The sequence below is a fragment of the Dendrobates tinctorius genome, unplaced genomic scaffold, assembly GCF_039654945.1.
Source record: "Dendrobates tinctorius isolate UK_male_01 unplaced genomic scaffold, ASM3965494v1 ptg000192l, whole genome shotgun sequence".
Lineage (NCBI taxonomy): Eukaryota > Metazoa > Chordata > Amphibia > Anura > Dendrobatidae > Dendrobates > Dendrobates tinctorius.
This window is the reverse complement of record NW_027361859.1, coordinates 7,048,796-7,076,082: the sequence shown is the minus strand read 5'-3', so window position 1 is coordinate 7,076,082 and position 27,287 is coordinate 7,048,796. Positions and strand designations below refer to the sequence as shown.

Below are 27,287 nucleotides of genomic sequence, written 5' to 3'. Positions count from 1 at the left end.
GGGTCAGGACCAGGGAAGAGCTTCCAGTTCAGATCCTCTGGGATCACAGAGCGCAGTCACATGATCAGGATTCCAGACATGCAGGGATGATTGCAGAGCCGGACAGTGCAGGATCCTAGGAAAGGTCACATGATCAGGGTTTCAGACATGCAGAGACGAATGCAGAACCAGCCTATGCTGGAACATAGGAAGGACACATGATCAGGGATTATAGACATAACGAGATGATCACAGAAGGCAAAGCAGAAACGCATGCATCCTGCAGCTCAACAGACATGAGGTGAGTGTGCACACTGCTCTAGGGAACATACAGGATAGCAGACACGAGATGCGCGTGCACACCGCTCCAGGGGTTCTTGAGGCAAAACAGACATGGCGGACATGACAGACATGGCGAGCATGACACTGCAGATTGAAAAAATCCTGATGTAAAAATTTTCTTTCAGTTTTTCCATCATTTGCAGATTAGTAATATGCCTATCGATCATCCGATTTCCATCATTCCACAACACTCACTACCTGCTCTTGCAATTTCATTATCGAGGAGTCTAATTTCAGTGCATGTTAATCTTTTAGCACGTATCTTCGTTAATTACTGAACCTTCTCTCCATCTCGGAAATTCACTATGATGTGGAAGGTGGAGCTCCCATATACAGTATTTCCAGTCCTATATCATGCTTTGATTAAAAAAAATTCTTACAAGAGTAATTACAGACTTTACTCACGATATTGTCAGCTACCGGTATGACAGTTAAAACTTAGCCATGTAGAAAAATGACTGCAGATAATTCTATTTTATATGTTGCTATCCGAAGAACATAATTGTTAATAAGCCGTTGGTTAGCTAAGTAGACTCCTCAGAAACTATTCTATTTAAATTATGTGATTATTTTTTACCTCTTAGCGATTGAACGCTTTTGTCTACATGTTGACGTCAACATATTAACTGCCGATGTCTGTGCTTTGTGCTCACTAGTCCTCTCCCCAATGCATCAGTGGGTTACCGTGTCAGCCAAGGGTCTATGGAAATACCCCCCGTGCTTGGCATGACGGTGATCCTTTTAAGACCAGCCTGCGGTTGAGCTTCATAGGATGCCTTGATTTGTATATAGAATAGGTGGCAATATGACCCCAGGCTCAAATTCCTTTAGGGGTACTAAAAAATATATATATTTATTTGATGTTGCCACATCCGTAAAAGGAGGTCCTATCAAAATAAAATATTACAGAGAGTCGGTCACCCCAAATATGGTAATCGGTATAAACATTCAGATAAGGCACTTAGCCCCTATTTATATAATACTAGGGAAGTACAGTTTAACTTAATATTTAATTAAAAATCAACTTTTATTTGATATGCATATGAGGGCGCTTTGGTGGACCTTTGGCGTGGCCTACTCCTTATTGGACTGCTGTGCCCTCTTATTTGCATAATTAAGCAGGTACTTTACATTGATTAACTTGTCTCTAATACTCAGTGAATGATGTGTCTCCTGCCTGCACACTGACACTGGATGATGGAGGCGGCACACTGATAGTGACAGTACGCAGCCATTGCATGTGTCAGAGAAAAGTCAATCAATGTAAGGTACCAGCTTAATTATGCAAATGGGAGAACAATAGTAGAACGGCAGTTTTTCATTCATTAAAACTCAGCAAGAAAGAAATGCAATAAAATGCGATAAAAACATCGTATCTGCCACAAAATGATATCAGTAAAATTGTCTGCTCGCCCCGCCAAAAATACAAGCCCTCACACAACTCTATACTGACAAAAAAAAAAAATCAAAATGTTAAGGTTGACGACGTAAGTAAATTTCCAAAACATTAAGTGAATAGAGCTCTTCAAATAGCTATGAACCTAAATCAGAAAACTTTATTAAATGATGATTAAAAGAAAATGATGAGAAAAATGAACAAATGAAGATGTTAGTAGATACTTGAAGTAAACAGGACACACACACATAATAAAAAGTAACATCCTTCCAGAACAAAAAGAACATTTTAATTACTTTATTAGCGTTGAGGTTATTTCCAAAAAAGGTTTAAACGATAGGGACATTTTAGTCATAAAGTTCATTTGTAGAAAACTGTAATTAAAGAGAAACATTAGTTGGCTCACAATTGGTAATTACAATGTGTTGGCCATACTACAAATATACAGAATGTTTGTACTAGATGTCAGATGAGGACTAAAACTACCATATTTTTTGGACGATAAGACGCACCTAGGTTTTAGAGAAGTAAATTAGAAACAAAAATTGAAGCAAAAAATGTGGTCAATTCTGTACTTTATGTCCTTTATTCTGGTATATATGGTCCCTTCATCCCCATCCTGATACAAATGGCCCCTCATCCCTACCCTGGTATGCATGCCTCCCCTCATTCCTACCCTGGTATGCATGGCTCCCTTATCCCTATCCTGTTATGCATGGCCCCATCCTTATCCTGGTATGATTGGCCCCCATCCTGGTATGCAGGGACCCATCCTTATCCTGGTATGCAGGGTCCCCATCTCCATCCTGGTATGCATGGCCCCAATCCCTATCCTGGTATGCAGAGCCCCCATCTCCATCCTGGTATGCTTGGCCCCAATCCCTATCTTAGTATGCAGGGACCTTATCTCCATCCTGGTATACATGGCCCCATCCTTATCCTGGTATGCATGGCCCTATTCTTACCCTGGTATGATTGGGGGCCAATCCCTATCCTGGTATGCAGGGACCCCATCTCTGTCCTGGTATGCGTGGCCCCATCCTTATCCTGGTATGATTGGCCCCATCCTTATCCTGGTATGATTGGCCCCATCCTTATCCTGGTATGAATGGCCCAATCCTTATCCTGGTATGAATGGCCCCATCCTTATCCTGGAATGCAGGGACCAAATCTCCATCCTGGTATGCATGGCCCCATCCTTATCCTGGTATGATTGGCCCCCTTCCCCATCATAGTATGCATGGCCCCTAGTAGAAAAACAAACAATATTCTTACCCTCCCTGCGCACCCTCGCAGCGTCCTGCTTCGGTACCAGCATCTGCTTTATGCTTGTAAGCAGCGCATTGCAGTGATGTCATACGCTGTCTACAAGCCGCCTAGGACAGCTGCCGGAATACTCACTGTTTTCCACGTCGGGACTATGTGCTTGGAGCGCAGTGAATATTCAATGCTCTTTAGCAAGCATAGTGTCAGCTGCAGCCACCGGGTTTCTGGAGCTGCCGGCTTTCACTTGTGCCACTGCTAATGGGAAGGAATATTCATCGCCTTAAGTAGCCTGCACATTCGAAAGCCCAGCAGCTGCAAGAAGCCGGCTGCTGCGACTAACACTATGCTCTCTATTAAAGAGAAATGAATATTCACTCCTTTCCAAGCCCATGGACGTGGAATGGAGTGAATATTCTTTTCTCTTTAACAGCGGGCACTGGAGTTAACCACAGCAGCCGGCTCCAGCCTCCTGTCACCCGATATTCTTGCTCCCCCACCCCCCGACTACAGCCAGATTAGGCACATGCAGACTATAAGACGCACCCCCCTTTTTCCTCCACATTTTTGGAGGAAAAAAGTGCATCTTACAGTCTGAAAAATATGGTAATATAAATATCTCTTTGTTGTCAATCATTTCATTCTACAGCGTTAAAAAAAGCTCCCAAAACACTTTTTTTTTAAATTGGAAATTTTTGTCAAAGAGCATAAATGTGAAATTAGCCAGCAGAATGGTGGCATGACCCCTTTTAGATATGTTAATTATGTATACACTAGTTATATCTGAATTCTTTAATGTCTAAAAAGTGATTTGTGGATAAAACACTTCTCACATTCTGTGTTTCACACTGAGATCTTTGAATCACTTTCCACATGTTCTACACAAAAAAGGCTTCTTCCCTCTGTGACTTTTCTGATGTTCTGATTTTTTAAAACAAGATTTCTCACATTTAAAACATTATTATGGTTTCTCCACTGTGTGAATTCTCTTATGTGTAGTAACATGTGCTTTCCTGGTAAAACATTTCCCACATTCTGAGCACGAAAATGGCTTCTCCCCTGTGTGAACTCTTTCATGTACAACTACCTCTGCCTTCCGTTTAAAAGTCTTACTACATTGTGAACATGAAAATGGTTTCTCTTCTTTGTGAAGTATGTTATGTCTTAAAAGAACTGATTTCTGGCTAAAACATTTCCCACATTCTGAACATGAAAAAGGCTTCTCTCCTGTGTGAATTCTTAGATGCTCAACAAGATATGATTTCCGATTAAAACATTTCCCACATTCTGAACATGAATATGGCTTCTCCCCTGTGTGAATTCGCTGATGTCTAACAAGATTGGATTCATGATTGAAACATTTCCCACATTCTGAACATGAATATGGCTTCTCCGCTGTGTGAATTTTCTGATGTGTAACAAGATCTGATTCATGGTTGACGAATTTCCCACATTCTGAACTCGAATATGGCTTAATTCCTGAATGAGCTCTCTGTTTTGGCTTTGCAATCTGCAATTAATCAGAAGATAGGACCAGTTGAAAGAATCAGGGGATAAGGGCATGCTCTTGTGTCATGTGTGATTCCACGAGCACCTACCTTGAAATCTGAAGAGTTTTGATGTCTTCCTGAGCTCCAAGAATAGTTATCTGCTAAGAGTAAACCCAATTTTATCATTTTTTTATTTAATTATTTTGAAATAATATTCAATATTTTTAACAAATATAAGAAAAAGTTTTTGACGTGTTTAATTCAGCATCCTAAAAAGTTTCAACTTTCTAATAAACTGCTCAGTACAGAATCATAAAAATAAACTATAGATCAGTGCTATTATGTGCTGTATGTATTATTATTTTTTTAAAATGTTGCTTAAAATCTTACAACATTCAGAACATAAATATGATTTCTCTCTGATGTGCAGCAACATGTAATTTCTTGGTATTAAATGTCTCACATTCTAATAAGCATGAACATGGTTTCTCCCCTATGTGACTTCTTTGATGTGCCACTAAAACTGAAATCTGTTTAAAAGACTTACCACATTGTGAATATGAAAATGGTTTCTCACCTGTATGAAGTCTGTGATGTCTAAAAAGAACGGATTTCTTGCTAAAACATTTTCCACATACTGAACATGAAAAAGACTTCTCCCCTGTGTGAATTCTTTGATGCTCTACAAGATATGTTTTCCGCTTTAAGCATTTCCCACATTCTGAACATGAATATGGCTTCTCCACCAAACGAGTTCGTTGAGGTGTCACAAGATCTGATTTATGGTTGAAGCATTTCCCGCCTTCTGAAGGTGAATATGGCTTAATTCCTGTTTGAACATTTTGTGAAGCAAAATCAATCTGCGATGAAGATACGATCAGTTGAACAGGACCAGATGACAGATCTTTGCTGTGAAAGGCTGAGTTTTCATACGGGATAATGGTATGCTCTTCATATGCATCATGTGCGATTCCTTGATCGCTTGCTTTAAAATCTGAAAATATTTGATCTTCTTCTTGGCTCCAGGCATATTCATCTGCTAACAATAAACTCAATTGCATTATTTTTGAATTATATTGCTTTGAAATTATATTGTTTTTTTCTTTTAAACAATTTCTATATAGTGGATTTTATAAGAATGCCAAGTCATGTCGTCAAGTGTGTATCTATTAGCTGACAAAGGCAGCTGTCACAGGTCACAATTTAAAGGGAACACGTGACCATGAAAATGCAGTACAATCTGCAGACAGCATGTTACACAGAAGGTGGAGCGGAATAGAACGATATATACCATATTTAGCAAACTATATGTTACACAAGACCATAAAACGCACCCCAAATTTTCAGGTGGAAAATAGGAAAGAAAGTTTTCAAATAAGATGGTGATGCATCTTATAGTCCATTTTAACGGTAGCTTATGGGGGGGGCTCGATGGCAGTGGAACGGGGTCACAGAGAGAAGGGTCGCTGATTCAGGAGGGTGGCAGCAGGAGTGGGGTGATGCTGTGAGCCCTTGGCTCGCTTAAGATGTTGGCGTCGGTGAATGAAGTCCCGAGGACAATCATTGGGAAAGTGGACTTCAGCAGGAGTGGGGTGATGCTGCGAGCCCTGCGCCTTCATAAGATGTTGACGCCGGTGAGCGAAGTCCCAAGGGAAATCATTGGGAAAGGGAACTTCGCTCTCCGGTGCCTACAAGTTGTAGGCACCGGAGAGCGAAGTTCCCTTTCCCAATGAGACCCCAGGGCCCGCAACATCACCCCACTGCAACAGCTGCCAGCTTCTTGAAGCAGCGACCCTGCTTCCTGTGACCCTCTCTCCACCACCGCCATCACCCCGTAAGATACATTTGAATTATAAGATGCACCCCATTTTCCTCCCAACTTTGGAGGAAAAAAACTGCGTCTTATAACCCGAAAAATACGGTAATTTGGGGAGAAAATGTTCAGTATAATTTGTGTTTTCATCATTTAAACCTCTGCTTTTTCTGTGATTTTCGGTCCAGTAGCCAGTCCAACAACAGACAAGCAGGACTGACTGGATGTACAATGATTTCATCTTATTTACTGCAATATGCAAAACTAATTAGGAGGGATAAACTGAAACTTTGATGGTCAGTTTTAGCCTGCAGGAATTTTGATGAGTCTAATTAAATCCCTTCCATAATGAACCACATAAAAAATAGCAGGCCACACAATCAACCATGAGACAGACAGCTACACAAAGCCTCAAAACAGTCAGCCACAGTAAGACACGAGACACACAAAGCCATGATATAGCAGATTAAAGTAAACCAAGCTATTTGGCAAAGACTAAATTAAGTAATTAGCCTAAAAGCTAACCTAAGCTAAAAGGTCTAAAGCTCAATCAAGCTATGATGCAAACAGCTAAACCAAGCCATGAAGCCAAAGCCTAAATTCAGTCAAGAGACAAGGCAAAAAAAGCTGCACCAAGCCATGACATAAGGCAGAGACAGCAGACCGAACACAAACATGAGGTAACAGGCTGAACAGCAACCAAATAAAGGCAGAAAGTCGAACACCAAACCGCAGGCATGAGCTACTGGAGTCAAGATATCTAAACCTCAGGGCCTAACTGGGCCAATACACTCACTGCAATCCCTACTAGGGCCTGCCTCAGAACATCTTTAAGGCCGTTTCATGATAAACAATTGTAAAAGCCACATGCTTCAAAATCCTCTGTCCAAAGGACAGGAAAACCACTGAAGCAAGGAGCGGGAGTTGCCCTTATATTTTCCTTTACGCTACCTATCCAGTGATAGGGCAAAGCGCTCTCTCATAGGTGCCGGGGAAAACTGCTCATACAAATATGAGATGAATCAGGATTTAAACCCGGGAATCAAACACAATAGTCATCTGAGCCCTTCATTTTCTCAAACTTTTTTTTATAGGGGTGTATAATAATAATAATCTTTATTTTTATATAGCGCTAATATATTCCGCAGTGCTTTACAGTTTGCACACATTATCATCATCACTGTCCCCGATGGGGCTCAAAATCTAAATTGCCTATCAGTATGTCTTTGGAATGTGGGAGGAAACCAGAGTACCTGGAGGAAACCCACTATAACACGGGGAGAACATACAAACTCCTTGAAGATGTTGTCCTTTGTGGGATTCGAACCCAAGACTCCAGCGCTGCAAGGCTGCAGTGCTATCCACTGAGCCACCATGCTGCCCATCTGTATGATTTTATGTTCTCTATTTTATTACACAAAAACTTTACATGAGAGTCTAATAGAGTCCTCACCAGATATTAACCCCATTCACACATAAAAATGTTATTATCTGTGGGGGCGCACAGTCTTTAACAGCTGGAAGTGTTCACACAGGCACGGATTGTGGTGTCAAAACAAAGTAAAGTTTACTGTCTCCCATAGAATTCTACAAAGAAACAAAGCAGCCAATCTTCAGCCATAATGTAACACAAAATAAACAGTCCTTTTTCAAGTCAAGATACATTAGCGTATGTTGGTAGTTTCCACTCACATAGTAGTTTAGGCGCTGCTCAGACACAGCCAACATCTGTGGAAGCTGATCTTATATAGACCATTCCAAGACCTGGGACTCGAGGTAACTGAGCAGCCAATCCCACCCAGCTCTTTCAGCTGCTCATAAAACCCAGGCATATTGAAAAACCTCTCAGGACTTTCTGCGCTGGAGCCTGTGTTTATGGGTTTCACATCACCGAAGCTAGGCACCTCAGTGACACATACACTCCTTCCAGAACTTGTATGGCTGTGACCTTACGTACCCCCTGCCCAAAACCAAGGGGCTGGGCATCGTCTGCCACCACGCAATGTATCCTTGACAGGGTATCTGCATTCTTGTGCTGATCCTAGGCCTATGCCCTACCCAAAAACTAAAATCCTGCTGGGCTAGGAAATGGGCATTATTCCCCTTCTTCTCCCGCAACCACCTCAACAGAGCATGATCTGACACTAAGTTAAGATATTACCTGCTAGGTCGGAAGTTTAAGACCTCTAGTGCCCACTTTATAGCCAGACTTTTTCCACAATCAAATAATTGTTCTCAAAGGAGTACTCAGATTACGAGGTGCTCCTCTCCGTTTACCTCCTGTGACATGAAAGAGCCCAACCTGACGTCTGGACTATGAACTCTTCTGTGAAGTTTGGAGCTACCAATACTGGCTGCCTAAGAGTGCTATTTTTAGTTCCTCAAAATGCCCCTTCAGTCATTGCTGACCACTCCGACTTCATGGGACATGGTGCCATAGTCTATGCATACAACGACACTTTATGGGGATCTTCCTGTGCAACCCAGCATTGTACTGACCTAGGCAGGGTGTGGGTAAACACATCCATCAAAGCTCTTTACACCACCTGGGCCGCTGAACAGGTCTCAGACTGCAACCATATCTGTGCTACGTGAAGTAAGTCAAACATCTGGGATCTGGAAGGCTTGACCCTATGAGAGCCCCAGTGGTGAACCCACTGCGCACTGACTGCCAGGGTTATGTCGAGACGAACCAAAATCTTGGTCTTCAGTTTTACCTACTCCTCAGTGTCCTGACTGTTCAGATCGTAACACACCTTCTGCTGCTCCCCAGACAAATATGGCGCCAGAAACTCCACCCAGTTTTTCTGGGATTTCTGCGCTCATTCTCCACCAATTGTGGGGACTTGCACTTTTTGGCAACTGTTATTGTTCACACAGGCACGGATTTGTATTGTCAAGACAGAGTAAAGTTTATTGTCTCTCAAACTTCCACAAAGAAACAAAGCATCTTATCTTCAGCCAAAATGTAACACAAAATAAACAGTCCTTTTTTCCAAGGCAGGCACAGTACCTCAGCATGTGTGAGTAGTTTCCACTCACAGAGCAGTTTAGACACTGTTCAGACATAGTCTGCCCCACGTTTATTGGTCTTTTCCTCTCCGAACACAGCCAACATCTGAGACAGCTATATCTGCTTAAATAGTAAATTCCAAAACCTGGAACTGGAAGTAAGAGAGCAATCGTTCCCTCCCACTTGCTTGTAAAAAATCCTCTCAGCACTATCTGCGCTAGAGCCTGCTTTTCCGGGTTTCACATCACTGAGGCTAGGCACCTCGGTGATACACTCCACCCAGGACTTGTCTGCCTGCAATCTTACAGTCAATATTCCAACTATATTTTACATATATAGTTTGTGTTACCACCTATAACAGAATTGAATATTTATCCATATTTAATATCTATTTTGGCTGAAGGAGAGAAAATACGCATTAAGAAAACAGACAAACCACAAAGTGAATGAGAAGAATCTCTGCATTTGGTGGTCACAACTCACCTGCGCTGTCATCTGTAATAATCTCCACTTTACACCACTCATCACCTCTCACATATGTCTCTGTAGTATCAATTTGGCTCAGATCTTCACCCTGAAACAAATATTGTAAAAGTCACAGACAGAAAAGAAGTTACATCTATGATCAGCTCTAATCCTGCCATCTCCACCGTTCTCATTACACAAGCGTAAAATATATAATACTGGTGGATAAAACAAGACTGAGCACAAGACCTTCACAGCCGTCTACACATCATAGGGGAGATCTCATGACACTTTCTATACATCTACCTGATGATCCTGAGGAACATTGGGATCTTCTTGCTTACAGTCCTGTGGAAGAAGAGGTTGGGGACATCTCTCTGGTGTTGTCCTCTTACTGGATAGAACTGGAGGAAACACATACAGGGACTGAATTCATTCTTTACAAACAGATAATTATAGGCCGTGTGTATTTAATCCTATTACCTGGTGATGTGAGGGGCTGGGGAACCACCATTATGACGTCCTTGTACTGATCTCTGTGTCCTTCTAAATACTCCCACTCCTCCATGGAGAAATAGACAGAGACATCCTGACACCTTATAGGAACCTGACACATACAATGATACTGTTATCCTATGATCCTGTCATAGCATTACTGTGCAAAGTCCCAGCATTCCCAGCAGTGTCACCTCTCCAGTCAGCAGCTCTATCATCTTGTAGGTGAGTTCTAGGATCTTCTGGTCATTGATGTCCTCATATATCATGGGGTGAGGTGGAGACCCCGTGATTGGGCTCACGGCTCTTCCCCATCCCTCAGACACAGGGGCCTGACAGCGCTCACTAGAGGTCTTCTTCACTACTGTATAATCCTGGTTATGGAGAAACACATTAATAAAATCTCATTACAGACATTTCCAGAGTCCTCACCTCTTCAGGTCTGTCAATCTGTTATTACCATAGATAAGAATGATGTAATGTGACATCATCACAATCTCTCACCTCTCCAGTAAGACGGAACAGTATCTCTAGGGTGAGATGTATTATCCTCTCTGCCATCTTATCCCTGTCCATATTCATCCTTGATGAGTCAATCAGGAGAATTCTCTATATGAAAGATCTCTACTGAGAGATCTCTACTGATTTTATAGAGACCTGAGTGGGAAGGAGATGAACCGTTATAAAACCACTGGAGATAATAAGGGAAGCAAGATATCACATTATACCTGATGTTGTCTAGTTCTTAGCATCAGGCCTCCCATAAAGCAAAATAATATACCCAACAAGCTGGAGCAATTAGAACAATGTGGATTTTGAGCAAGAGCAATATTCATACCTCAGGTGATCGTGGCCCAACTGTCTCTGATACTAGTACTGCAGTAGCTCTAGCAGAGGAAAACCCTACCCTACACTCTGCACCCCATCTTGACGGAAAACAACAGAAATGTAGAAATGTTTCAAATTTATTAAAAAAACGAAATATCACATGGTCATAAGTATTCAGGCCCTTTGCTCATACACTCATATTTAAGTCACATGCTGTCCATTTCCTTATGATCCTCCTTGAGATGGTTCTACACCTTCATTGGAGTCCAGCTGTTTAATTAAACTGATAGGACATGATTTGTAAAGGCACACACCTGTTTATATAAGACCTCACAGCTCACAGTGCATGCCAGGCCAAATGAGAATCATGAGGTCAAAGGAACTGGCCAAGGAGCTCAGAGACAGAATTGTGTCAATGCACAGATCTGGCCAAGGTTACAAAAGAATTTCTGCAGTACTCAAGGTTCCTAAGACCACAGTGGCCTCCATAATTCTTAAATGGAAGACGTTTGGGACCACCAGAAGTCTTCCTAGACCTGGCCGCCCAGCCAAACTGAGCAATCATGGGAGAAGAGCTTTGGTGAGAGAGGTAAAGAACCCCAAGATCACTCTGGCTGAGCTCCATAGATGCAGTAGGAAGATGGGAGAAAGTTCCCCAAAGTCACCTATCACTACAGCCCTCCACCAGTTGGGCCTTTATGGCAGAGTGGCCCGACGGAAGCCTCTCTTCAGTGCAAGACATATGAAAGCCCACATAGAGTTTGCTAAAAAAAACACACGAAGGACTCCCAGACTATGAGAAATACGATTCTCTGGTCTGATGAGAGGAAGATAGACCTTTTTGGTGATAATTCTAAGCGGTATGTGTGGAGAAAACCAGGCACTGCTCTTCACCTGCCCATACAACCCCAACAGCGAAACATGGTGGTGGCAGCATCATGCAATGGGGGTGTTTTTCAGCTGCAGGGACAGCACGACTGGTTGCCATTGAAGGAAACATGAATGCGGCCAAGTAGAGATATCCTCGATGAAAACACCTTCCAGAGTGCTCTGGACCTCAGACTTGGCTGAAGGTTCACCTACCAACAAGACAATGACCCTAAGCACACAGCTAAAATAACAAAGGAGTGGCTTTGGAACAACTCTGTAACTATTCTTGACTGGCCAAGCCAGAGCCCTGACCTAAACCCAATTGAGCATCTCTGGAGACCTGAAAATGGCTGTCCACCAACGTTCACCATCCAACCTGATGGAAATGGAGAGGATCTGCAAGGAAGAATGGCAGAGGATCCTGAAATCTAGGTGTGAAAAACTTGTTGCATCATTCCCAAGAAGACTCATGGCTGTACTAGCTCAAAAGGGTGCTTCTACTCAATACTGAGGAAAGGGTCTGAATACTTATGACCATGTGATAATTCAGTTTCTCTTTTTTAATAAATTTTCAAAAATTTGTTTTTTTCAGTCAAGATGAGGTGTACATTAATGAGAAAAAAAAATGAACTTCTTTGAATTTCCCAAATTGCTGCAATGAAGCAAAAATTGAAAAATTTAAAAGGGGTCTGAATACTTTCCGTATCCACTATAAATGATATTCTCAAAACCATAACAAAATGTCGCTCGATACGCACTGAAAAATTAATTCTTTACAAGTAGACTTTAGACTGCAGCGTGCAGATGTACAGAACCTGCGAGAGAGATTGTCAGGTGTGGTAAACAGAGTGTCTGATCTTGAGGACATAGTCAAACCACCTAGGGAAGGGTTGAGTTCTTAGAGTCTACTTCTGCTGCTCAAAAGAATAAGACGGAGGAGTTTGAAAACAGTCTACATAGATGTAACAACAGGCTGATGGGGATCCTGGAAGGCATTTAGGGCTAGGATCCATATGTGTTTTTGGAACTTTTACTCAGGGAGTTAAGGAATCAATTCTTTCTCCCCTATCGTCTAGATGCATAGGATCTAGGATCCTTTCCCGAGCTCTGCCACCTCGTGCTCCATCATGTACATTTATTGCCAAGTTGCTAAACTATCTAGACCAGGACAGGACTCTGGAACTAAATAAATGCCAAAGTCATTTCAAAGTTGATGACCAAGAGGCCATCTCCTTGGAACTATGCCATCCAATACCCTGCTAAATTGATGGTTGCCAAAGACAATTGCTTTCATTACTTTGAAAACTTGGAACACAGCATGTCCCCATTTTTTTATGGTTACAGTTTGCTATGCAAACATCCTTTCTTTAAACGAAACCTTTAAGACTCTAAATTTCTGAATAGGGTTATAAATGTGTTCATGTTCACTGGTATTTTCTTAATGCATAGTGTAGAAAAGCCAGTTAGGCTAGAGGTTAAATTCTAGCACTACAGATCCTGATTAATTGGTCCTGGATAGCTATGACTAGAATCAGGCCTTGTGTTTACTGGTCAGCCAGCTGGGGAAGCTGAGCAAAGTGGGTTGTATTGGATGTGGAGAGAGACAAGACAAAATCTCAGGTCGTGTTCACCAAACTGCAAATATCAATGGTTGCTATGGCCGATAGCTGTTTTGTGTGAATAACCAGCATCTATATTGTTTAGTTAGTGCCTGGACAATGTTTATGTTTATGGTTTTGTTTTCAGTGCTGTACAATCAGTAGAAATAAACACTATTCACTGTGTGATATCAAAAACCCTGTGACTTTGTGCTTCAAGCGGCCACCCAAGACAGTAAACCCCTACAAAAGATATAGACAATATGTTCACAGGGTGTTAAAAAGCACCTCATTTTGATTTCTGTTATTCTTTGTCAGTGGTCTAGTTACAGACCTTCGTTAGCCATTCTAGTTATGGGCCTTAAAGGGAATCTGTTACCCCTGAGACACTTTTCAGCTATTACTATGGGCATAAAGGTAATAGAAATGTTAATCTAGTCTTACCTGTGTGCCTCATAGTTGCTGTGCAGAAGTGGCGAAATAGAACTTTATTTCATTATGGTAATAATTTCTTCCAGGCTCCGGGGCGTGTGGTGCCTAGAAGAAATCCCTCTCTCCTGTCTTCATTATTATACAGGTGCTTCTCACAAAATTAGGATATCATCAAAATGCCGGATTACTTACCGGTAATACTCTTTTAATGAGTCCACGACAGTACCCACTTGGAGAGAGTGATCTGCCCATAGGAACAGGAAACCTACAGAGATAAAAGAGGGCGGTCCGCCTCTCCTCCTCAGTTGGATTTCAGAGTACCCGGAGGACCGCCATTATTAGGCCATTTCAATATTTTAGTTTATCAATTTTTACATCTAAGAAAGTGTATATACATTATGTTAACTTCTAGGGAGGGTAGTGAGCGGGTGCTGTCGTGGACTCATTAAAAGAGCATTATCGGTAAGTAATCCGGCTTTTTACTCTTCGCCACGACAGCACCCACTTGGAGAGACTTTCAGAGACCTTCACCTGGGAGGGACCACCGTGCCGAGGACCGTTCTACCAAACGCTAGGTCAGATGAGCATGATAAATGAAGCCTATAGTGGTTATAAAAGGTAGAGGGCGTTGACCAAGTTGCAGCCTTACATATAGACTCGATTGCGACGTCTCCCCTCTCTCCCCATGAGGAAGCCATAGCTCTGGCGGAATGTGCCGATACCCTCCGGAGGATCTTCATTGCTCACGGAGTATGCCAGACCGATTGCGTCTCTGATCCACCGAGACAGGGTACCCCTTGTGACCTCATATCCCTTCTTTAGGCCCTGGAAGGAAATAAATAGAGCCCTACTCTTCCTCCAGCTGCTAGACCTCTCGATGTATTGTAATACTGCTCTTTTAACGTCTAGTGTATGGAATTTTTCTTCCTCTGGAGTAGAAGGGTTACTAAAAAATGAAGGGAGGTGGATCTCTTGCGACCTATGAAACTTCCCTGCTACTTTTGGTAGGTATGAGGGGGTCTGGCTTTAATATTAGCTGATCCTGGAATGTTAACAGGAAAGGGGGTTCTATTGAGAGTTCTTGTATGTCGCTAACTCTTTTGGCTGAAGTTAGTGCAACTAGTAGTAACGTCTTGAGAGATAGGTGCTTAAGGGATATTGAGTCTAACGGTTCCAAGGGGGGACGTGTTAGAGCATCTAGTACCAAATTCAAGTCCCAAGGAGGAACTCTGGGTATGTGTACCGGTTCGCTCCGCTCACAGGCCGAGATGAATCTGGCTATCCATCTATTGCCTGCCACGTTATAACTATAGAGGGCCCCTAGAGCAGACACTTGGACTTTTAGTGTGTTAACAGATAGTCCTAAATCTTTCCCTTTTTGTAGAAACTCTAGGATCGGTGTTATCGGGATTTCTCTAGAGTCGGGAGCTGTGTGAAACTCCAGGAACTTCCTCCATACCCTGGTGTAAATTTTTGTAGTAGCCAATTTTCGACTCTGCAGGAGAGTATTGACTAATCCTTCCGTGAATCCCCTTGCTCTCAACATTTCCCTTTCAAGTTCCAAGCCGTCAAGTGGAGATTGTTCACTTGAGGATGGAAGAATGGCCCCTGAGAGAGGAGCTTGGGGGTTGAAGGAAGCACCCAAGGGTCTGTCACTGACATTTCTTGCAGGCATGAAAACCATGGCCTCCTGGGCCAGAATGGCGCTATTAAGATTATTCGTGCCTTCTCTACCCTGATCTTTCTGATGACCTGTGGTAGTAGTACGATTGGGGGAAATGCATATGCTAGTTTGAACTGCCATGGGGCTTGGAGGGCATCCAGAATTTCCGGACGGTCTGTCACATTCAAAGAGGCGAACCTTTGCACCTGCCTGTTTTCCTGGTGGCAAAGAGATCTATTTGGGGAAGACCCCATAGTGACACGATGCGTGTGAATATTTGCCGGCTCAGGCATCATTCTCCTTGCCGTAGTGTATGGTGGCTTAGAAAGTCTGCTTCCGAATTGTCTCTCCCTGTTATGTGGAGGGCCGAGAGAGACAAAAATTGTTTTTCGGCTAAGGACAAGATCTTTCTTGCGGAAGACATTAAGGCGACTGATCGAGTTCCGCCTTGCCTGTTCAGATATGCGACCACTGTGGTGTTGTCTGAAAGGATTCTCACGTGTTCCCCTTGTAACTGCGGAAGAAAATGATATAATGCATGACTAACCGCATTTAGTTCTTGTGGGGCTGGCATCGGTAGTAATTATACGGGAAGGCGTTATCACCCATGGTACTCCTCCCGATAGATTATCATCCTCTAGCCACCACGCTAGGGAAGTTAGGACCGTCTGGGATAAAGTAATTTTCTTTGTCAAATTCCCTCGGTCATGGGTTTCCTCTAAGAGGATTGATGTTGTAGCTCCCTCGTGTGGAACTGGGCCCACTGAACTGTCGGGATGCAGGAAGTAAGGGACCCCAGGAGAGACACTGCATCTCTCAAGGACATGTATCGTCTGTCTATTTCTAACCTGACCTTCATTTTAACCGTTGCAATCTTTACCTGTGGCAGTAGGCATTTTTGGTTTATGGAGTCTAGTTGGAGACCCAGGAAGGATTGGACGGATTGTGGCTCGATTCTGGACTTCTTGAAGTTTATTATCCATCCTAGAGCCTGTAGAGACAAGATTGCGTCAGCAACTCGTCTATTACATTGTCGAGTTGAGTTCCCGATTATTAAAAAGTCATCCAGATAGGGTATTATCAATGTGTCCTTCTGGCGTAAGAAGGCCATCACTTCCAGCATCACCTGTGTAAAGACTCGTGGTGCGATGGAAAGGCCGAATGGCATGGCTGTGAACTGGAGATGCTGTATGGTGCCATCGAGGGAGACCGCCACTCTGAGGTATTCCTGATATCTGTAATGGATGGGAAGATGATAATAAGCATCTTTCAGATCCAAGCCTGCCATCATACAATTGGGGAAGAGGAGCTTAATTGTAGATCTAATAGATTCCATCTTAAATTTATGATTTATTATAAATGAATTTGGAAGTGCATTGAGCAGCAGGGTGACCTGAGCGTAAGTGCAAACTGTGGTAAGTGTGTGACTTGAGATTCAGTGAAGAGGTGTTTGGAAAACCTGTAACAAATACCTGTGTGAGTTGCTGAATTGTAGGTTGCTGAGTGCTTTCTACCTGTTCAATTTTTGGGGGGCTTGTTTAACCTATTTTTTCTCTCTACAGGGTTAATCTCTTATTTTACTATCTGTGTTTTTAAGGGTTAACTATATTGCATTTAAATCTTTAGGTGTAACTATATTCACAAGGGGTTATTTAAGGGTGGGAGTTCATAATTAAGGGTTTATAAGGGGCAGCTGGTTGGGGCTCAACTCCTTTTGGAAGTGCATTGAGCAGCAGGGTGGTGTACTGGTAAAAGGGAAAAAAAAAATCTTTTAAATCTTCTGCCTGAGCAAGTGTGAACGAGCTGAGTGTGACCTGAGCATAAGTGCGAACTGTGGTAAGTGTGTGACTTGTGATTCAGTGACTTTGGACTCAGGCAGTTTCCAAGGGAGGTATTACTAAATTTCTGTTACATTTTATTAATACTTTTTATTTATTTTTGCTTATCTTATTGTCTGGTGCAATCCACATTAGGATGTGCTCCAGTATTGCCAATGCCATCCAGTGTACGTCTTGCCGCATGTATGAAATCCTTGAACAGCCGCTCGAGGGTGCATACTGCTGTGCGAGATGTGAGCACGTTGTGCATTTGGAAGCCCTGATACTGGATCTAAATGTGCAGCTGGCAACACTGAGATCCATAGACAATATGGAAAGGAGTCTTCTGCTCACTGAGCAGACGCTCAATGGGATAGATGAGGGGGGGATGCTAGGTTGGAGCTGCAGGACAATGAAGCAGCTAGCTGGGTGACAGTGAGAAGGCGGGGTAGAGGGAAGAGCACCAGGGAGGCTAGTCCTGATCTGGCACACCCCAATAAGTTTGCTAAGTTGGCAGATGAGGGGAGTGTTAGTACAGGAGTAGCACTGCTGCAGCAAGGCATGTCCTCTGAAAGCCGGAGGAGTGTCTGCTCCAGTAAGGGGGGAAATAGGAGAGCAGGGCAGGCCAGACAGGTTCTGGTAGTGGGAGACTCAATTATTAGGGGAACAGATAGGGCAATCTGTCACAAAGACAGGGATCGTCGAACGGTGTGCTGCCTACCTGGCGCTCGAGTCCGACACATCGCTGATCGGGTTGACAGATTACTGAGAGGGGCTGGTGAGGATCCAGAGGTCATGGTGCACATTGGCACAAATGACAAAGTTAGAGGTAGGTGGAAGGTCCTTAAAGATGATTTCAGGGAATTAGGCTGTAAGCTTAAAGCAAGGACCTCCAAGGTGGTATTTTCGGAAATACTTCCTGTACCACGTGCCACGCCAGAGAGGCAACGGGAGATTAGGGAGGTTAATAAGTGGCTCAGGAATTGGTGTAGAAAGGAGGGGTTTGGGTTCCTGAAGAACTGGGCCGACTTCTCAGTTGGCTACAGGTTCTACGCTAGGGACGGGCTGCACCTCAAAGGGGAGGGTGCATCTGTGCTGGGGGAGAAAATGGCTAGAAGGTTGGAGGAGTGTTTAAACTAGGGATGGGGGGGAGGGTATTCCTTTTATAGGAGGGGAAGACAGTGCAGGTAGAGACCTGGGCACAAATAATGAAATTGGGGGTGGGGGTGGCATGAGGGGTGGGGTTAGAACAGTTAATAATTTAAGAAAGAATAGAGGTACAGAGAAATACATAAAGTGCATGTATACTAATGCCAGAAGCCTCGCCAACAAAATGGAGGAATTGGAGTTAATGTTGTTGGAACATAATTATGACATGGTGGGGATATCTGAGACATGGCTGGACGAGAGCCATGACTGGGCGGTTAATTTACGGGGCTTCGGTCTGTTCAGAAATGACCGAACAAATAAGCGAGGGGGAGGCGTGTGTTTATATGTAAAATCATCCTTAAAACCCATCCTTCATGATAATATATATGAATCTAGTGAAAATGTAGAGTCCCTGTGGGTAGAGATAAGGGGAGGGGGAAAAATAATAAATTACTGATAGGGGTTTGTTATAAGTCTCCAAAAATAATGGAAGCAACAGAGAATATCCTCATAAAGCAAATAGATGAAGCTGCGACTCAAGGAGAAGTCATTATTATGGGGGACTGAAATGGGGGACTGAACTACCCTGAAATACATCAAAATACAGCAAAGGTAATAGGTTTTTGACAACTATGAGAGACAATTACCTTTCACAACTGGTTCAGGACCCAACAAGAGGGGGGGCACTGCTAGACCTAATATTAACCAACAGGCCAGACCGCATATCAAATGTAAGGGTTGGGGATCACTTGGGTAATAGTGATCACAAATTAATAAGTTTTCATGTATCCTTTAATAAGATGTGTAGTAGAGGGGTTACAAGGACACTAAACTTCAGGAAGGCAAATTTCCAACGGATGAGAGATGATCTTGGTGCAATTATCTGGGACGATATCCTGAGACATAAAAATACACAAAGAAAATGGGAGACGTTTATTAGCATCCTGAATAGGACCTGTGCACAATATATACCGTATGGGAATAAACATGCGAGAAATAGGAGGAAACCACTATGGCTAAATAGAGCTGTAAGGGTACGTGCACACGCTGCGGAATCAGCTGCGGATTAATCCGCACGGATTTTGCAAAAACCGCAGATAATCCGCAGGTCCAAAGACCTGCGGATTATCTGCGGTTTTGCATGCGGTTTAGTCCTGCGGATTCACTATCTCCACAATGGTGGAGATAGGAACCCGCAGCGGTTTCCGCAGAAAGAATTGACATGCAATTCTTTCTGCGGATTCAAAACCGCAGCAAATCCGCGCGTTTTTTTCCGCAGCGTCGGCACAGCGTTTTTTTTTTCCCATTCAAATGAATGGTACTGTACACCGCAGCTAAAACTGCTGCGTGTCCGCAGCGGCCAAAACCGCTGCGGAATCCGCAGTGTGTGCACACAGCCTAAGGGGCGCAATAAAAGATAAAAATAAAGCATTTAGAGAATTAAAGCAAGTAGTTAGTGATGAGGCATTAAATAAATCCAGAAGATTAAATAAATTCTGTAAAAAGCAAATCAAGACAGCAAAGATTGAGACAGAGAGACTCATTGCCAGAGAAAGTAAAAATAATCCCAAAATATTCTTTAACTACATAAATAGTAAGAAGCTAAAAAATGATAGTGTTGGTCCCCTTAAAAATAGTCTGGGTGAAATGGTGGATGAGGATGAGGAAAAATCCAATAAGCTAAATGACTATTTTTCAACAGTATTTACACAAGAAAATCCCATGACAGATAACATGATCAGGGACAAAAATTATCCATTAAATGTCACCTGCTTAACCCAGCAGGAAGTACGGCGGCGTCTAAAAATCACTAAAATTGACAAATCCCCGGGCCCGGATGGGATACACCCCCGAATACTGCAGGAATTAAGCACAGTCATAGATAGACCATTATTTTTAATCTTTAAGGATTCCATAATAACAGGGTCTGTACCACAGGACTGGCGTATAGCAAATGTGGTGCCAATATTCAAAAAGGGGACAAAAACTGAACTTGGAAATTATAGGCCAGTAAGTTTAACCTCAACTGTGGGTAAAATCCTGGAGGGTTTTCTAAGAGATACTATACTGGAGTATCTGGAGAAGAATAACCTCATGACCCAATATCAACATGGGTTTACAAGGGACCGTTCCTGTCAGACTAATCTGATAAGCTTTTATGAAGAGGCAAGGACCAAGGGAATGCAGTGGACGTGGTGTACATGGACTTTTCAAAAGCTTTTGATACGGTGCCACACAAAAGGTTGCTACATAAAATGAGAACAATGGGGATAGGGGAAAATATGTGTAGGTGGGTTAAGAGCTGGCTCAGGGATAGGAAACAAAGGGTGGTTATTAATGGAGCACACTCGGACTGGGTCACGGTTAGCAGTGGGGTACCACAGGGGTCAGTTTTGGGCCCGCTTCTTTTTAACATATTTATTAATGACCTTGTAGGGGGCATAGAGAGTAGAATTTCAATATTTGCAGATGACACGGAACTCTGCAGGGTAATCAGTACAGAGGAGGACAATTTTATATTACAGGAGGATTTATGTAAACTAGAAGCTTGGGCTGATAAATGGCAAATGAGCTTTAATGGGGGTAAATGTAAGGTCATGCACCTGGGTAGAACGAATAAGATGTATAATTATGTGCTTAATTGTAAAACACTAGGCAAAACTGTCACTGAAAAGGACCTGGGTGTATGGGTGGACGACAAACTCACATTTAGTGGCCAGCGTCAGGCAGCTGTTGCAAAGGCAAATAAAATAATGGGATGCATTAAGAGAGGCATAGATGCTCATGAGGAGAACATAATTTTACCTCTATATAAGTCACTAGTGCGACCACACTTAGAATACTGTGTACAGTTCTGGTCTCCGGTGTATAAGAAAGACATAGCTGAACTGGAGCAGGTGCAGAGAAGAGCGACCAAGGTTATTAGGGAACTAGGGGGTCTGCAATACCAAGACAGGTTATTACACTTGGGGTTATTTAGTTTGGAGAATCGAAGGCTTAGGGGTGATCTTATTACAATGTATAAATATATGCGGGGACAGTACAAAGACCTTTCTAATGATCTTTTTACTCTTAGACCTGTGACGGGGACAAGGGGGCATCCTCTACGTCTGGAGGAAAGAAGGTTTAAGCATACTCACAGATGCGGATTCTTTACTGTAAGAGCAGTGAGACTATGGAACTCTCTGCCATATGATGTTGTAATGAGTGATTCCCTACTAAAATTTAAGAAGGAACTGGATGCCTTTCTTGAAAAGTATAATATTAGAGGGTATATACATTAGTTTCCTTAATATTGCGTTGATCCAGGGAGCTAGTCTGATTGCCGTATGTCGAGTCGGGAAGGAATTTTTTTCCCCAATGTGAAGCTTACTGTTTGCCACATGGGTTTTTTTTTGCCTTCCTCTGGATCAACATGTTAGGGCAGGTTAGGACAGGATATGGGTTGAACTAGATGGACTTAAAGTCTCCCTTCAACCTTAATAACTATGTTACTATGTAATTTAGCTTCCTCAGGTTGATTATAGTCCTGAATGAGCCATCTGGTTTAGGCACCAGAAAAAGAGGGGAGTAAAATCCTCACCCTTCCTGTCCTTTAGGCACATGGACCAATACTTTTTTGTCCAGCAGACTCAGAATCTCAGTTTCTAGGGCCCGCTGTTGGATTGGCGAGCTGAGAGATGTTATGATAACTGAGTTACGGGGAACGTGGTGGAACTCTATTTTTAACCCTTCTCTAACAATGCCCAGAACCCAAGGGCTGGCTGTGACTTTTTCCCATTCCTGAAGAAAAAATTTTAGTTTTCCTCCTACTGGAGGGACTGGCTCCTTAGCTCCTGTCTCTGCGGAAGGAGGATCCTTTAAACATGGCACCTTTGCCCTTTTCTTCCTTTGTGGCCCAGCAATTTTGATTTTCCGCTCGCCTTCCTCTGCCAAATGGTCGTCTCCTAAACGCCCTCCTATAAAATGGGAGAGAGGGGTTAGGGAAGCCTTTTTTCCTTTCCTTTGCCTTGGTAAGGATTTCAGCTAAGGTTTTTCCGAACAAAAACTCACCCTCGCAAGGAATGGCACAAAGCTTTGCCTTGGATTGGGTGTTATCTCTCCAGCTTTTAAGCCACAGGCTACGCCTGGCGTTATTAAGTAAGCCTGCTGTTCTGGCTGCCAAGCGTAATGAATCAGCAGAAGCATCCGCTATATACGCAGCCGCGCCACGGATCAATGGAATAGCGGCTCGTAGTTTGTCTCTGGAGATTTTTTGGTCTATTTGCTGGTCTAGTTGATCAATCCAGACCAGCATAGAATGAGCTGTGCAAGTACTAGCTATTGCCGGTTGAAATGTGCCGGTAGCTGCCTCCCATGCCCTTTTTAGTGAGGCATCAGCTTTTCGGTCAAGTGGGTCTTTTAGAACCCCTGCGTCCTTCACTGGTAAGGCTGATTGTTTTGAGGTGGAGGCGACCGCCGCGTCCACTTTCGGGACTTTAGACCATGTTGACAATTCCTCGTCGCTGAAGGGGTACCTTCTTTTTGAGGTTGAGGGGAGATAACCTCTCTGGTCCTGCTTCTCCCATTCCTTCTTAACCAGAGCTTTTATAGCTGGTATAACAGGAAAGGCTCTCCTCTTCCCATCTGTTAGTCCTGCAAACATAATTTCTTGTGTTGTTTGCGGCTCTCTTGTCTCTGTGCACCCCATGGTGTTCCTCACGGATTTAACCAAGTTGTCCATGTTCTTTAAGGGGAAACACGAACGCCTCTCCATATCTGAGGAAGATGATGATGTGGATGCATTGGAACTATCAGAGACTATTGCTTCTTCCTCATCAGAGTCTAAGCTAACCGCAGTTGGTTTGTTAGTCTTAGTACTTATGGGTATTCTGCTAGGCTGGGTTAGGGCCTGTAACTCTTCCCTTATTATGGCCCTAATGTCTGTGGCTGATGTTGATGCTTGTTTTGCGGTTTCATTAATGCATTTTTTGCATAGCCTTTTTGTGTAAGAGTCCGGTAGGGGACGTGTACAAAGGGCACATTCTTTATTTTTTTATTTCTCTTTTTTCTTAGCCTGAGGTGGAGACGTAGCGAAGGAGAGAGAGAGAGAGGGAGAAAGAGAAAGGAATTTATCAGCTTGATAGGCAGAGAGTTGTCCACTCACCCAGAGAAGCTGTAGGTACCGGATCAGGAGGCTGAGAAGGAGGCTTGTTGGCGTGGCTTCTGTGGCTTCTATCCGAGGAACCTCGGCGCGAGTGCTCCTTGGATGCCGCTGTATCACCTGCCTTGGGATGCGTGTCTTGTCCTGGGGAAGACATGCTTGCACGCAATAACCATATCCCCGAGGTTTTTTGTAAGCCCCTTCATTATGTCGGTACCTCCTCCTCGAGGTGCGCCTGCTTGTCTTAGGCGCGGCAAATTAGTATGCGTCCTGGAATACAGCCGCCGGCCCGCTGTGTAAATTAACATCATTTTTTGGTTTTTTTTTTCTCTAGGAGGGGGCAGGGAGCGCTCCTACATGCCTGAGCGTGGTCTCGCGATATTTCCCCTGGAGCCGCGCATGCGTCCGGTCGGCGCTGCATGTGCGTCCCCTCCTGGACGCTGAAGCCTTTAGGAACGCCGGAGGCTACCATAATCTCCGGTTCCGCGCTCCCACAGGGACCGGGATGGTTCTTCCCCAAATCCCGATGGCGCGTAGCTCTGCAGGGGAACCCCGGTCGGCCTCACCCGGAACCGGCATTTCTGCCTGCGCTGCTGCGGCATCAGTCGAGGAGGTAGCCGGATCACAGCACTCCCCCGTCGCTGCTTCTGGACCGGAACCCCTGCCGTTCCCGCGGACGCTGCACAGGCGGTTCCTTGGCCCAGGTATGAGCTGCACGAGAATCCTGCGGTTTCCCATAGGAACAGGAAACCAACTGAGGATGAGAGACGGACCGCCCTCTTTTATCTCTGTAGATTTCCTGTTCCTATGGGCGGATCCCTCTCTCCAAGTGGGTGCTGTCGTGGCGAAGAGTAAAAAGTTAATTTATTTCAGTTCTTCAATACAAAAAGTGAAACTCATATTATATAAAGTCATTACAAATAGAATGATCTATTTCAAGTGTTTATTTCTGTTAATGTTGATGATTATGGCTTACAGCCAACGAAAACCCAAGTCACAATTTCAGTAAATTAGAATACTTTATAACACCAGCTTGAAAAATGATTTTAAAATCCGAAATATTGGCTTACTGAAATGTATATTCATTAAATGCACTCAATACTTGGTCGGGGCTCCTTTTGCATCAATTACTGCATCAATGGGGCATGGCATGGAGGTGATCAGCCTGTGACAATGCTGAGGTGTTATGGAAGCCCAGGATGCTTTGATAGCAGCCTTGAGATCATCTGCATTGTTGGGTCTGGTGTCTCTCATCTTCCTCTTGCCAATACCCCAGAGATTCTCTATGGGGTTAAGGTGACGCGAGTTTGCTGGCAAAGCAAGCACAGTGATACTGTTGTTTTTAAACCAGGCACAGTTGTGGCCAAAAGGACTTGGCACCTGTCTACACTGCCAAAAGTACCAATACAGTTGTGGCCAAAAGTATTGACAGCCCTGCAATTCTGTCAGATAATACTCAGTTTCTTCCTGAAAATGATTGCAAACACAAATTCTTTGCTATTATTATCTTCATTTAATTTGTCTTAAATGAAAAAACACGCCGGAGCCCCCACCGCCTCCGAGCACCACCGAACCTGCCCCACCAGCCTGGGATGAGAGCGAGATCATAGCCCGGCAGCGTCGGACCACCGGAAGAATCATCCGATTCCTGCTGCCACCAGCGACGTCGATCTCCCCCAGGTAAGCTGAATTCAGGACTGTAAGACAGACTCCCTTTTGTGGCATTAATTTTTTTTCCCCATTTTCCTTCTGAAAATTTGGGGTGCGTCTTATGGTCCAGTGCTTCTCATAGTCCGAAAAAAAGTCACAGGTCAGTGTAACATGCATGGGAAAGGGTTATAGTATTATGAAGAGAGGAGGCAGGGATTTCTTCCTGGCACCCACACCCTGGAGCCTGGAAGAAATCATTAGCATAAATAAATAAAAGTCTATTTCTCCACATCTAGAAAGCAACTGTGAGGCTCATAGGTAAGGGCCCCGTCGCACATCGCGATCTCGCTAGCGAGATTGCTGCTGAGTCACAAGCTCGCGGCGCTTAGAAACCCGATGTGTACCTTAGTTACCAGCGCCCTGGTGCAGGGAACTGGTATCCAAGGTACACATCGGGTTTCTAAGCGCCGCGATGAGATCGCTGTTGCGTCACAAAACTTGTGACTCAGCAGCGATCTCGCTAGCGAGATCGCGATGTGTGACGGGGCCCTTACCTATGTGCCTCACGGGTGTCGCTTGTTACCCGCGTGTCGCTGTCCTGATCGCTGGTGAAGCTGCCTGTTTGACAGCTCACCAGCGATCATGTAGCGACACACCAGCGATCCTGACAAGTTCATATCGCCCTAAGGGTCCCGTCACACTAAACGATGCACCAGTGATCCCGACAACGATACGACCTTGTCAGGATCGCTGGTGCCTCGCTACATGATCGCTGGTGAGCTGTCAAACAGGCAGACTCACTAGCGATCAGGACCAGCGAGGACGCTGGTAACCAGTGTAAAAAGCGGGTAACTGAGCATGCGCGTCACTTAGTTATCCGCTGTGTACTTTGGATACCAGCTCCCAGCGCAAGCATGCAGGTATCCAAGGTACACAGTGGGTAACTAAGCGACGCACGCTTAGTTACCCGATATTTACCTTGGATACCAGCTCCCAGCGTCTGCTTACAGCGCTGGGAGCTCGCTGATCGTTGGTCTCCCGCTGCCACACGCACGCAGCGATGCACGCTGGGCAGCGGGAGACCAACGATCAAAAAATGGCCCAGGACACTCCTGCACGATCAGCGATACCCGGGGGGGCGCGGTCACTGATGCCTGTCACACACAGTGGGATCGCTGGCGAGATTGCTGTTGCGTCACAAAATCAGCGATCTCGCTAGTGATCTCGCTGTGTGTGACAGGGCCTTAAGACTAGATTAACATTTCTATTACTTGTATGCCCATAGCAATAGCTGAAAATTACCTCAGAAGGTGACAGATTGATTGCCTTTAAGTCTGTCTTGAGTTGGGTAGAGCAAGCAGGGTGAGTATGGGATTTTGAGAAATACATAGTTTTAGTCTGTTCTGTATGATACATTTTTCTTTGTTTTTGGCTAATACTAAGTTTAAAACGGTCAGTCTCTTGTAATGAGAAAGACATGAACTCCATATTCAAAAGAGCACTGGTATTCAATATTCTTAAAATGTACTTTCCTCAGATCGTATTATTGCAATATTTTTGCAAGAGACACTGCCACACGTGTGTTGGTGCTTGAATGTGTGTTTTTAGACTAATCCTAACATGTTAATTACTCCAACTACACTAGAGTCATTACAGTTTTAGTGGGAAAAACAATGCAATTTGTATGTGGGAAGATTCACTTTGATCCAGGGGTACAATAATTCTCCATGGTGTATTGCATAATCACCCTCCAACTTTAATTAATCTATACTTACCAGGTCCTGGTGAGTTAAAAATCATGCATAACATAATGTCCAAGATTGTCAAATTGGATCCAGCCCCAATAATACTTTTAGGATTGTTAGATTTTAACTTGGCAAT

The 27,287-nt window shown here is 43.8% G+C and overlaps 1 protein-coding gene across 1 annotated transcript in view; it reads right to left on the bottom strand.

Annotated features, from left to right (window-relative positions):
• Positions 1 to 3,757: 3,757 nt before the first annotated feature.
• The window catches only part of LOC141055956 (uncharacterized), a 180,068-nt gene continuing 156,538 nt past the window's right edge, over positions 3,758 to 27,287 (bottom strand). The window contains exons 17-23 of the mRNA XM_073552652.1: positions 10,451 to 10,630; positions 10,245 to 10,368; positions 10,068 to 10,165; positions 9,780 to 9,870; positions 5,048 to 5,509; positions 4,579 to 4,631; positions 3,758 to 4,490 (exon numbers count right to left, since the gene is read on the bottom strand). Coding sequence (XP_073408753.1) covers positions 3,942 to 4,490; positions 4,579 to 4,631; positions 5,048 to 5,509; positions 9,780 to 9,870; positions 10,068 to 10,165; positions 10,245 to 10,368; positions 10,451 to 10,630 — 1,557 coding nt within the window. The 3' untranslated portion in view covers positions 3,758 to 3,941. The remainder of the gene's footprint in view (positions 4,491 to 4,578; positions 4,632 to 5,047; positions 5,510 to 9,779; positions 9,871 to 10,067; positions 10,166 to 10,244; positions 10,369 to 10,450; positions 10,631 to 27,287) is intronic.